Source organism: Triturus cristatus, chromosome 5_1 (assembly GCF_964204655.1).
Source record: "Triturus cristatus chromosome 5_1, aTriCri1.1, whole genome shotgun sequence".
NCBI lineage: Eukaryota > Metazoa > Chordata > Amphibia > Caudata > Salamandridae > Triturus > Triturus cristatus.
In genome coordinates this window covers 418,975,037-418,988,392 of record NC_140587.1, presented here as the reverse complement: position 1 = coordinate 418,988,392, position 13,356 = coordinate 418,975,037, and the positions used below count along the sequence as shown (strand labels likewise).

At 46.5% G+C, this 13,356-nt stretch overlaps 1 protein-coding gene across 3 annotated transcripts in view; it reads right to left on the bottom strand.

The window, feature by feature from the left end:
- The window catches only part of RGS22 (regulator of G protein signaling 22), a 1,028,745-nt gene that overhangs the window by 321,888 nt on the left and 693,501 nt on the right, over positions 1 to 13,356 (bottom strand). For all 3 annotated transcript variants that reach the window (XM_085605181.1, XM_085605183.1, XM_085605184.1), the window contains one exon: positions 7,676 to 7,834. In XM_085605181.1, the coding sequence (XP_085461307.1) occupies positions 7,676 to 7,834 (159 nt within the window). The remainder of the gene's footprint in view (positions 1 to 7,675; positions 7,835 to 13,356) is intronic.

Sequence of the window (13,356 nt, the reverse complement as noted above, 5' to 3'; positions counted from 1 at the left end):
TCTTGTCACTGGAACCACACACTACAACGGGCCAACAACTAGAAAACGAGATAATATCATAAGGGCAACATCAGAACAATACTGCACAGGCCAAGGCCTCTAATTAAAGGGGATGCCGGGAGGAAACAGGATATGGAACTCAGAGTATGAATGCGCAATCTTTCTTTTTAGGTATTGTTACTCTACGTTCTCGTTTATGTTTTTTCAAACACACTGCAACCATAGCCAGTGGCAACACAAACATTGCTGTATCTCAAAACGGATGTGAATGTCTCGCTTTGTCCGGTTCCACCAGGTCTGTATGGTACCAAATTTCAATAAAATATGTCGTAAAAAAAAAAAAATCCCCTCCCCTGGCTACAAGATGGAATGGTCTAGACCTGTCTCTGAGGAGCATTGGTGTATCGTTGACCAGGTTCTGGCCGATATTCATATCTGGAAGGTGTCCTGGCATCCGTAAGTCCCTCGACCGGCTTGAGCCTGTGTGTCACTGATACTTCGGGCCACAACAGGACTTTGGGACAAGGTGCTTATCTTAAAGAAACTGTCTAACCCCATCTTCCCCCTGACACCCATCATAAGGAACCCAGACTTCCCTCCCGCGCTGCGCAGCTCCGCATTCATATGCTCACAGGAAGCCAACTATAAGAGAATAGGTGACTTTTGTGATGAAGGCGGCCTCATGGGCTTTCCACAAATCTGAACCACATTTGGGGTTCTGTCCCCTGATTCGCTCCCAATGCCAGTAGGCTGCATTTGAGAAATGGCTTCTTACACACACATCTGACAAGTGCCTTCTCTCTGATCTCTACATTTTTCTTAATATATCCCCAAGCCCTGCCAAGTCACCTGCATAGAGACGATGGGAGTAGGAATGTGAATGCACATTTACCACTAACGAATGGAGCGACTTCTTTCACCGCATGCGTGCCTCTGCACGTAATACCTCTAGCAAAGAGATGTTTCTCAAAATTGCACACTACTGGTACTATACTCCGGCTAGGGTTGTCCAGTGGAAAAGGGGCAGTGACAGCACTTGCTGGTGCTGCAGTGGTCATTTGGGTACTCTTAACCCCCTCCTCTGGCCCTGGATACAAGACTTTTGGGCAGAGGTTCTTGCAGTGGTAGATGAGATCTACGACACCTATATCCTTCGTTTTTCAAGTTATATCCTATTGGGTCTACAGAATCCTTTGACATATCCCATTGAAACCGAAAAGGGTTGAGCTATTAGATAAATGATTGGAGCTGCCAAGCAGCTTCTGCTCGCCTGGTGGGGCTCAGACCGAGTCCCAATGAACGTGGACTGACTGCATAAACTGTGGGAACTCATGGGAATGGAGAAACTGACTGCGGCGGTGACTAATACATTGCCACAATTTGATGAAACTCAGGGTCCATGCACAAGGTATCTCAGACGAATTCAGGGAAGTGACCCACTTCGAACAGGCCCCAAACTGAGACACTGAGTGCCTGCCCTCTTGTTGTCTTCCCCTCGCTCCTCCCCCTCGAATGTGTGAAGTGGAGAGAAGTAGTGGATGATAACTGACAAGCTTCCTTTTCTGATGAATACTACAGCTACTATTGTCTTGCTTTTTTACTTGCTGCGATACTTACATCAATTAAAATATATATTTTCTGACTTCAAATGTCCCTTCAAAGATGGGGCTATTACGGCGGATGATAGAAATTATGTTGTTTTGCATATGTTTGCTCTGGACTTAGTGTTTCCCCATGTTAAATGAGCTACACATGGGACACTGCACATTTTTCTCTAATAGGCCCAGAGCATACTTACTGAGTTTTTTTCAGCTGTGTGCTGTTTTTATTGGCCTTTTATCGTACTATTTATATTTCCAACTTTGACAAAATCTTTCTTCCCTGTAAGTAACCAATCGTATGCAGTTCCTCTATGGAAACCATGTAAAAACAACACGTACCCCTAGAGTATAATATTAATCCCACCACATAGCCAATTATTTAATTTTGGGGAACATAACTTCACTTCATATTTAAGGAGAACTAAAAGTAAACAGGTCTTTAAGAGTGCATATTTTTCCTTTCATTCGGGAACATCTTGGCTTCAAGAGCAAAAGCATTATTCCATAAATCCAATGCAGAGCAATCATCAATGACCAGAGCACACATGAGTTGCAGTTCAGATTCCAACAACAACTGGAGGACTCTTCAGCTACCAATAGCTCAGCCCAGGAAACATAAGCACGTCACATTCACCCTAAACCAACTGTCTCTCCACTACTTCTGGTAACAGTTCATGTGTCTCGCTTGCATCAGACTCTGCTTATGTCTACACACCAGATAGCTCCAAGGTACTAGTACCTTAGCTGAAATAATTACACCAATTGTATCTTGCACTTCATAATTGTTGTTTTTGAGCAATTGATTGCAATATTAGGAAAAGAGGTCAAACGTAAAGGCGGCGTCACAATTGGTTGTGAGGTATGCCTCAAGTAATCAAGGGCCTTAGAGTTTGAAGGAGTGGGACATTTGTAAAAAGTGTAAGATGCCCTGTTCACCATACCTAGAGAGCCAGTGACCTTAAGGCAGTCTTACTATGGCCGACAGTACATCAGCCACTTTTTGGCAGATGTCCCACACCTACCTAATGCAAATAAGTCTCCATGGGCCTGATTTACAGTTTGGCGAACAAGTTATTCGGTCCCAACACATAAGAAAAATGTACCACATCAGCATAAGCTTTCCAATAACAGCCAAGGGGAGAATGGGTTGTCGGAGGTAATCTGACCGACCACCCTATTTAGAGTGGGCGGTCGGATTTTTATTTTCACTGGCACCGCCAAGAATATCCTGGTGGTGAGGGGCAGAGAAAATGTTTTAAATGTGCATTGTTTAAAACTTTCATTAGTGTGCTTTTGGAGAATATAAACTTTTAAAAGTTTGGCGTAAGCATCTGTCACCAAAGACAGACGTGCACCAAACCTTTAAATGGCTTGGTATACATCGCCGTGTTTGCCGTGTTTGCTGTTCTTACAAACCCAGATAGTTCACCAGGGTGAAGGCAGGGTGGTGGATGTAAAGTCCTCAGCCACATTGACTGTATCTTTACTTTCTATGTTTTAAATGGAATTTAGTCTGATCAAACATAAAAAAAGGTGACACAACCTGGAGAGTGTTTTCCAGAGTCCTATATTCTAAAAATGAATATGAACATGTGTACTCTTGTTATTGCAAAAAGCTGGGTGACTGATGTCTGCCACCAAGAGCCACTGATACATTTGTAACTTGTGCTTGATAACAGTGGACATACATCTTATTTGGTTGAACCTATCCAAACAAAATAACTAAAGGGTATGGATGGAGTCTAGCTCCAGTGAAAGACATTTAAAAAACTGTATCCCTTGACATAGTGATAGTGCCAACTGCATAGCAATGAATTCAGTGCCCTTTACTTGCAGTCAGAGGCGGGTCTCGTGTGGGCAAGGAGGAAGTGCTGTCTATAGTCTCTTTTTATGATTTTCATATATTTCAGGCTTTATATGAAAGGATTACACTTGGCTCCCTATTTTAAAGATTAAAGTGCAAATTCCACAGCTGTTAAGACATTCCTCCTGAGCAAGATCAAAACTGTTATTTTACTGCCCAAATTACTTGATGATCTAATTTTGTTGCCAATCCCACTCCATGGAGATATCGACTCAAGATTAACTAAGCCTATGGCTGCCCTTCTAAGGCCAACAAGATGTGCTCAATACAATGTCTATGTTCTTGCACCTTGCCCCTACAAGGGTACCTTCAAAACCATCTGCTACTTGTTGTGTGAAACAGTTTTGTACGGAGACACTCTAAAATAACCAGAATGCAAAATAACACTGCTGTAAAACAATCCTTATAAAAATATACAAACGCCATACCTGTGAAAGTAAATGTAGTCATATAGCACATTATTTGGAACAACTGTACTAATAAAAATGGATTTGTTAATTTATTAATATAGCATTACATCCCAATGTCTCTGGCATTTCTATCCAGTGGTGGCTCCTTCGCTAAGGCGGAGGAGTGTCGCCTCACTGCTTTGAGAGCAGTGAAGAGCAAACATAAAATGATAATAACTGAACCTTATTATCATTTTATTTTTCCATTCCTAGGTGCGGGTAGGGGCGGGGCTGGCCAGAGGAGGGTCCAGTGAGAGGAGTGGTCTTCACTTCTAAAGTGCGCATGACTGTTTGGCCGGCCCTCTTGGGTAAGTTTACTGTATTTTTATGTTTTTAATTCTACCCTCTCCACATAGCCCTGCCCCTCACCCCCGTTCCCTATCAGCCACCACTGTTTCTATCGATGCATGTGGTGCTCTGAAATCTGTTCTTTACCATTTAATCTTGGTAAAAATTACCTAGGCTTTGAAGCTTGACCACTTCTTAAGCAAATATACTGCCTTTATTATTTTCTCTGACGTTTTAGGGCAGCAACATTTCAATGAGAAACAAATTACATAGCATCAATCACAGTATGTAGACAAAGGGGAAGTAAGGACACTCCCAACCAGTCAGAGCCGGTCAGTTCACGGTGTTAATTACTCACAAGTACATGAGTGTTTGCCACCAATGTGGGTGCAGCTAATGCTGGTGTTTCTGGTCATGTGATTCTGGGTTCTTGCCCATCTTTAGCAGGGAGTATCATGTAAATTTGGGGGTGCTTGAAATGTTGCTTATAGCAGATCAGGTAAAGTACCACTCCAAAACATGTAGGTGCGGCCCAAGGCTTGTGAACCAAATGACTTCCGAAAGAGCCTAACAACCAAGAGAAGAGGGAGCACACTACCAGCAAGTCAGTATCTATTCGCCCATTCCATTCTGGTATATGAAGTTCATAGTATTGTTTTTGAAGAACAAGTTACTTACCTTTCGGTAATGATGTATCTGTAAGGGACCTAGGGTAGTTATAGATTCCTTACCTTAGAATTACCCCAAGGCGTCAGACTGGATCTGGAGAGTTTTTTCTTAGCAGTTCCCCTGCACATTGGTAGGTGGCGTTGGTGGACTCATCATCCGTCGTTGGCATCGTGTTTGCCAGGATGACGTCACGGTGCCTAATTAGACGCCACCCTTACGCACTGACATCAGTTCTGACACAACTTTTCATGCCAGAAACGCAGAACCATGCAAGACACTGACCACTGGTGCGCTACAACTAGGGCCCAACAAGGGAGTCCCTGTCCTTAGAAGTCAGTTCGCAGAGCAGGGAGGATCGGTGGGTCGGTAAGGAATCCATAACTAACCTATGTCTCTTACAGATACATCGTTACCAAAGGTAAGTAACTTTTTCACCTTAAAAGAGACAGTTAGGTATAGATTCCTTACCCTAGAATAGATACCCCAGCAATACCAACCCCAGGGGAGGGTCTGTGAACCAAGTTCACACCAGAAAGTCCTGGAGGACAGAACGGGAAAAATAGCCATCCCTCCAGACTTGGCTGTCCAGGCAGTAATGTCTGGTGAACGTGTGCAAGGATGTTTATGTGGCTGCCTGACAGATGTCAAGGAGTGGAACTCCACATGCAAGAGCAGTGGTGGAAAATGTAGCTCTGGTGTAATGAGCTTGGAGCCCCACTGGAGAGATGGTACGCTTTTGAACCACCTGACCTTTCTCGGCACCCACATAGCCAACGAAGAGCTGATCATCCACCCGGAAATCTATTGTGCAGTCAAGGTAGAAGGACAGCGCACCTTTTGAGTAGAGACGGCGGAGTCTCTCCCCCTCCATGGAAGGGTGCAGAAGCGGGAAAAAGGTGGGCAAAGTAATGGTTTGCCCAATGTGAAAAGGTGTAACCCCTTTTGGAAGGAACAATGGTCTAGTCCTAAGCACCACTTTGTACGGATGCACAGAGAAGAAAAGGGGCTTAGAAGAAAGAGCTTGAAGCTCACTCAGCCTGCGAGCAGAGGTGATGGCAACAAGGAAAGCTGACTTCAGAGTGAGGAGCCTGAGAGGACAGTTGTAAAGAGGCTCGAAGGGAGCACACATAGGTAAGTTAAGATAAGGTTCAAATCGAACTGAGGCATATTGAAAGGAGATGGAGGAAAGAGATGAGTAATGCCCTTAAATAATCTATTTACAATAGGGGACTTGAACAAAGATGACTGATCTGGTAGCCGAAGGGAAGCAGAGATAGCTGCAAGATAGCCTTTAAATGTGACCAAAGCAGAGCCCTGCTGGGCCAAAGAAATTATATTCAAAATAACCTCTGAGAGAGGGGCAGAAATTGCTGTGCACCATTCCATAAATGTATTCCATCGACAGGCATATACTGTTTTAGTGGAGGGACGTCTGATTGCCAAGATGACATTACATACTTCGGGAAAAAGAGCAAAAGCTGTCAACTGTTGCCCCTCAATCTCCACACAAGAAGGTGGAGGCTGGACAGGTTCGGGTGAAGAACCCTCCCCTACTGCTGGGACAGAAGATCCTCTCGAAGAGGCAGTCTGACGATCGACGGCCATGCTCAGGAGCTCTGGGTACCAGACTCTTTGTGCCCAGTCCGGAGCCACAAGTATAACTTAGGCCCGCTCGTGTTTGATCTTCTCCAGCACTCTGGGCAGAAGTGGTACAGGTGGAAATGTGTACAGGAGGCCGCAGTTCCACTTGTGACGAAAAGCGTCACCAAGCGAGTGCCGCCTTGGAAACTCCAACGCACAAAGTTGCTGACATTGTGCGTTCTCTTCGGTGGCGAACAGATCTAGCCAAGGCTCTCCCCACCGATGAAAGAGACCTTGCTCCACCTCCGAGTGAAGTTGCCATTCGTGATCTACCATACATCTGTGGCTGAGTTTGTCCACCCTGGCGCTAAGAGAACCAGCCAGGTGTTGAACCACCCTGATGTTCTAGCCATGTCCAGAGACAAAGAGCCTCTTGACATAGGATCCATGACCCCACCCTGCCCTGTTTGTTGCAGTACCACATGGCGGTGGTGTTGTCTGTGAACACCTGCACCACCTTCACCTTTAGAGAGGGAAGGAATGCCTTCAGTGGCAGGTGGATCGCCCGGACCTCCAGAGGGTTGCTATGGAGTACGGACTCCGCCGGAGACCAGACTCCTCTGATCTCCGCCTCTCCCAGTGGCACAGGGTCAAGACTGAACTGAGATGGCGAAGTGAGCTAAAGAATGATGATGGATTCAACCCAAATCTGTATCTGGGGTGAGTGTCTAAAAAGTTTCAGCACTCCGTCCATCATCTCCTTGTGTTTGCTATGAATGAAAGGCCCCAACGATGTCTGCTTATGCCTTCTACAGAGGCTAATCTAGTCGAGACTGAATAAATATAACAGGAACAGCAACTTTGTAACTCTGTAGCAAAATCTCGATTGTTACAGAGACAATATAATAACCTTCCATAAAACATAAGAGTCCAGTACACAATATTCTTTATCCTGCTGCAGGATTAGGTACTGTCCTATGCTGAGCACCCCAAACACCACCCAGGTAGTAAAATTAATGTTCACTGGATCACTCTCACTCATTTAACCATCAATGCATTCACTCATTCCACAAACCTAAATTATGCTTGCAGGACTACTAAGTTGCTGGCCAATTTACGGTGAATATTTCAGATGATGAACTGAGGACTTTGGTAAATCTCTGCTGGACATCATATTGCTGCAACATCAAACTTACATGAAACAGCATGACTAATATCCTTACCTGAACTTTCTGCCGTTCCTTGTACTCATCTGTTGCCAGAAACAATGGGAGCCACTTCTTTTCAATCCTCATCCTCACATACTTCTGAACTTCCAACAGGACAGCAGACGCGAGTCGATCCTGAAGAATCTTTCCCCATCCTCCGCCTAGCTGCATTACCTATGTAACAATAGAAAATCACAGTACATAGAATGATGCCACTCTGGAGTAGAGCAAGGGCAAACACCTGTGAAATGTCATGGCACAGCCAGTGGATCACATGTATTAAATATGCACTTTCATTATTCTCAGTGTACTAGGGTTAAGTCCTTGTTTGTTAATCATGAAGATTCAATTATGATCTCTGCCCTTCTGTAAATATGTGCAACTGTTTCCATCTCCACTATTCCAGCCTTCTGATCCTACTTAGCAAAGGTTTCATCTGCAATACCACTTTTTCTTTTTTTGATAAACATATTTCATCAAGATTTGCACAGAGAATTTAACAAGACACACATATAGCACATAAGAGAAACAATACAGCATATGACTACTTTGCAGGCTACTGAATTGCACAATATCACATCACAAGGCAGCACCAGCACGTTATTCTACCAGCTCGACCTAGGGTAGTTGGCAGAGCCATTTCCCCCACACTGGATCATATTTTAGGGCACAGCCCCAGGTTTCATAGACCAGTCCACCCCGTCGCCACTGCGAAAGTGCAGGTGGTGCGAGATTCTTCCAGTGAGTGGCAATGTTTCGTTTAGCAACCATAAAGGCCATGCCCAAGAACATCTGATCAGCTCTGGTTCCCACCAGAGCTATCAAGGACCCTCAACAAGAGCATAAAGGGAGAAAGGGTGACCTCCCATCCGGACACTGCAGTCAGTTCACCCAGCACTGCAGACCAAAACTCCTGGATATTAGGACATTACCATACCATATGGTAGAAGTCGGTGGGAGTGGCACCACAACAAGGACAAGTAGGTTCCGGGAGGAAACTCGCTCGATGCAGTCTATCCGGGCAAAGTTAAGCACTATATAAATAGTATGTATGAATGAATCAGGCGCAGCCTTGAAAACACAGTAATGATTCTAGGTGCCGTTAGTACATCCCGCCAGCCATCATCTTCAAGGGAACCCAACCAGTTCTTCCATTTAGTTCTGAGGTGGTCCACAGTGCCGCGTGGATGATTAACGTTCGATAAATTTTGGAAACCCCAGTGTACCCATTAGAACTTGATTTCCAGTAGGCTGAACTCAGGGAGAGGGCGAATCTGAGAGACATGAGATTGAAGTGCCTGTCACAGGTGAAGGAACTTATAGAATTGTATGTTGGCAAGGGCGTAGGCCTCTTGGAGTTCCTGAAAGGACTGCATGTGCCTCCCCTACCATAGATCGCCCAGTTGCAAAACACTGATTAGGTCCCACTTCCCAAAGCCCCGCAATACCGCTGCATCGCGCAATCAGGTGCCATGCTAGAGGGGTGTTTGCTATGTGAGTGCCGTGTTACATAGAGTATGACGCAGGGCGGCCCTCCCAGCCAGGAGAGCCGTTTTGGCCACCAAGGGAGTACTGTGGGGGATCTGAGATCCATAGAGCATGGCCAGTATGTGGGAAAACCCTAAGTGGGATAGTTTTAGGTGATAAGCCAGGTCCGACCAGCCCCTATTGAGCAAGTTGTGCATAACCAGGAGGTGAGAGGCAAGACAGAAGAGGTACAGATTGGCCATTCCTAAGCCGCCGTCATATGGGGCATGTTGGCAGTGTGCAAGGGCAAGGTCTAGAGCCATGCCACAGAAAGGAGGTCGCAACCCTATCTAGGGCCCGGAACCACGTCCGTGGCAGGAGAGTGAGATTCTGAAAAAATATAAAGAAATCATGGCAGAACCATCATTTTATATAGGGCTATGCAACCCATTACATTCAGGGGTAGGGACTGCCTTTTAGTGAGGTCCGTTTTGGCAATACGTGTCAGGGGCCCAAGGTTCAGGGACCAGGTAAGTTCAGGGTGAAGTGCCACCCAGGTATTTAAAACTGAGATGGAGGACAGGGATATTTATCTGCCACTTGAAGCAGTTGCAGGTCTGCGCTAGAAGCACGAACACTGGTTTTGAGCGTTTCAACCGGAGGCCGCCCCAAAATATTGAAGGTGGTGAAGACAACAAGGACAACAAGAAGACAGCGAGGACAGCTCATCACAGGGTCTGCAAGATAAAGGAGGACATCATAGGCATACAGGCCTATGTAAAGCTCATGACTGCAACTCCAGATCCACCCATGCAGTTGAGACTCGTTAGCGGTAAGAGGAGTGGGGACGGGGGCGGCCCTGTCTAGTCCCGCTCCTAATGGGGAAAGAAGTGGGCTCGTGCTGTGAGGTAGAAGTATAAGGCTTGGACAAGTCCACAAAAACGGGGCCCAATCCCGGTAAACACTAATATTAGTCACAGATACTCCCAGTCTACTGTAGCAAAAGCCTTTTCAAAGTAGCTAAATAGTAAGGCTTAGTTGGGTAGAAGGAGATGTCGGTGGGAAGGGTCACATGTAGGCGCCAGAGGCAATGTCTCTTGCCGAGAGCCGGTATAAAGCCACATTGGTCCAGGTGTATTACGGTGTGAAGGACCTCCTTGAGACAAGTGGCCAGTAGTGTTGCAAAGATTTTGACCTCACCATTGATGAGGGATATTGGACAATAATCAGCACACATCACAGAAGGAGGCTGCGTTTTAGGGATCACCAAAATCGTGGCGGTGTCTACCTCCGGGGAAAAAGGAAATCTTCTGTGTGACTTCATCAGAAAGGTCTGAAATTTGAGAAGTCAGGACATCCTGGGATGTAGTATAATACTCTGCGTGGAGTCCATTGAGACCAGGAGTTTTCACGGGGCGATCACAGATATAGCAGTTTCTATTGCTTCAGTGGTGAAATGGGACAAGCGGGAAAGGGGTATATCGTAACTGAATTGGGAGGGAGGGTCAGGGTTTACCCAGGGGGACGCCACTTACAGGCGGCGATAATAGTAGGCAAATGTCTGCACTATCGCTGGGAGAGTACGGGAAGTGTTACCATGTTCATCAGTAATTTTAAGCACAGTCCTGTTTGCCTGGTGACGAGAGGCTAACCAGTATAGTAGCTTCCCGTTTTTATCTCCCAATCCATAGATTCTGGCCATTGTGGCTTGCCAGAGATGTTTGGCAGCCTCAAGGGATTGGAGACGAATTTCCTCCTTTAAGAGGCCCAGCCTTCGGGAAACTTCACAGTGCTTGTCTGCTGTGAGACTACCCTCTAGGCGTAAGGCATGTGCTTTTAACTGGGTAGTGGGGAGGGAGCGGGCACGTTCCGGCGCACAGATTCAGCCTCTGGCTTAGCCCCTCATGGTCGCCTTACTCGCTGCCCAGAGGGTGCCAACAGCTGCGACTGCGCCACCGTTAGTGTGGAAATATGCCTGTAGTTCGGTTCCAAGGGCCTGGATATAGGGCTTGTCCCGAAGATACAATGCGTGGAGCGCCACCTTGGACATGGCTGTCTCTAGGGGAGCCTATATGGATGAGGAGAGGAGCGTGGTCAGATATGCTGGGGGGAGAATGTGAGCATGAGAGATGGAGCGAAAGGCAAGGACAGGCATGAAGACTAGGTCTATGCGCAAGTGGGTGTGATGCGTGGCTGTTCTATGTATGAAATGCCAATGATAAGGGTGCCACAACCTCCGTGCATCACAGAGGCCAACAGAAGTGGCCCAGGTAGTGAGGTGACAACCCCCAGTGTGTCTGGAAACAGAGGAGGGGCCAGTATTATCAGCCTCCAGGACAGGAACAGCATTAAAATCGCCGCCTATCAATGTTAATCCCTGTGGAAAGTCTAGGAGGATCTTGGAAAGGTCATGGAGAAAGGTGCTCAGAGTCGCTGGGGAGGCATAAAAACTGACCAGGTTCATTGTTTGGCCCTCAAGTGTTGCAGTTAGTGCAAGAAACTGCCTTGGGTGACCCTAATGTAACAGAAGACAGTAATGGGAATGGAGCGACGCAGTAACAACGCCACACCTTGGGGCCCATGGTTGTATCCCGAGTGAAAGACCGAGTTGTAGCCTCTGCGAGCCAAATGGGGGCAGTGATTACCTGTAAGGTGGGTCTCTTGGAGCAGTAGGACCTCAGAGAGGTGTCAATGTGCGAAGTTCAGGACTGAAGTGCATCTCACACGGTCCAGGGAACCATCAACATTCCAGGACAGAACCCCTAGGTATGTCATAACAGTGGTATGAGAGTGTGTGTGTTGTAGCAGCGTGGAAGGGTAGAGCGCGCTATCGCGCCAGTAGGCCTAAATGCGTTCCCTTGCTGCATGACAGGAAGCCACATCTAGGGTCATGGTGCATGTGAGACGTTGTTAATGTGTGTTTGGGTGCAAATGAAATCTAACAGGTATACAAACAAATCAGTCCTATCAACAGAATTAACATCATACAGAATCCCCCGCCCCCTACACCCCATACTTTCACCCCAGAAGCTCTGTCACCCTAAAAAAGAAAACTGAAATACAAAACAAACTGTAAAACAGGAATGAGTGGTGGATCCCTCCTTAATCTAGGATAAGTGACGGCCATTGGAGCCAAAGCATCAAGTTTAAGTTCCCTAAAAAGAAGAAAAACAATTAGTAGCGCGGAAGTCATAGAGCAGGACTCTGAGGTCGGTGTCTGTAAGGGGCTCAGTGTGGAGTGCAAATGCCTTGTCCAGTTGATCCTCCCAATCCGTTTGGTGTTCTGCTCCATCGCCAGTCTGGAGAGAGTTTGCTGGGGGTGAAGACTGACCTTGTGCTGGAGGGGATAATGAGGGGAATTTAGGGTGAATATTGTGGCATCTTTTCCGAAAGCGAGTACGGGCGCCAGTACTGTCCCAGTGGGTTTGGTAGATTTGGACTGCCTCAGTATGTCCCAAACCTGAGCAAAGAGTGAGCGCTCCTCCTTGAGCCACAGCCATTCAGACTCTGGAGAATTGAAAAGATGGGATTTGTTGGCGCAGACGACTCGGAGCCTGGCAGGGAATAAAAGGCAGAATTGAAGACCAAGTGCCCTGAATTTCTGCATAACCTCTAGGAATGAACAGAGAAGCTGCTGAACCTCCAGAGTGTAATCGGGAAAGAGGAGAACCTTAGCATCCCTGCAGTGGAGTTCTGGGCGGGAGTGGGCCTCCAAAAGATTACATCTACATGCCCGAAATTAAGGATATGAGTGATCGTTGGTCTGCGAGATGCGCCTGGAGACGGCTTGGGGGTCAGCGCCCTGCGGGATCTCTCTATTGCGACCCAAGAGGATAGTTAGTCCAGAGGCATCCAGGATTTGATGCAAGTTTCAAGATATTTGGCGTCTTGCTATGGTAGCAGGTTGTACAGCAAGATGTGAGGACTTATCTGGGGATGGTCGATGGGCTACCCTAGAGGGCAACTTACACATAACTTCTTTAGAGGTATTAGCAGGTTTGTTTGAAGTTCTGTGCTTTACAGAAGACAGGACGAACTGCTGTGTGGTGTAAGCATTGACAATGTGTCAGCAGTTTGCTATGTCAACAAGCTGAGAGGGCCACGTTCCCAGGGACTGCTGGAAGTAGCAAAGGTGTCGTGGGAATATTGTCTGAACAAATGAGTTTTGGAAGTGACAGATCTCAAACCAGATTTAAGCCACAGAGCAGCAGATTGATTTACAAAGACCT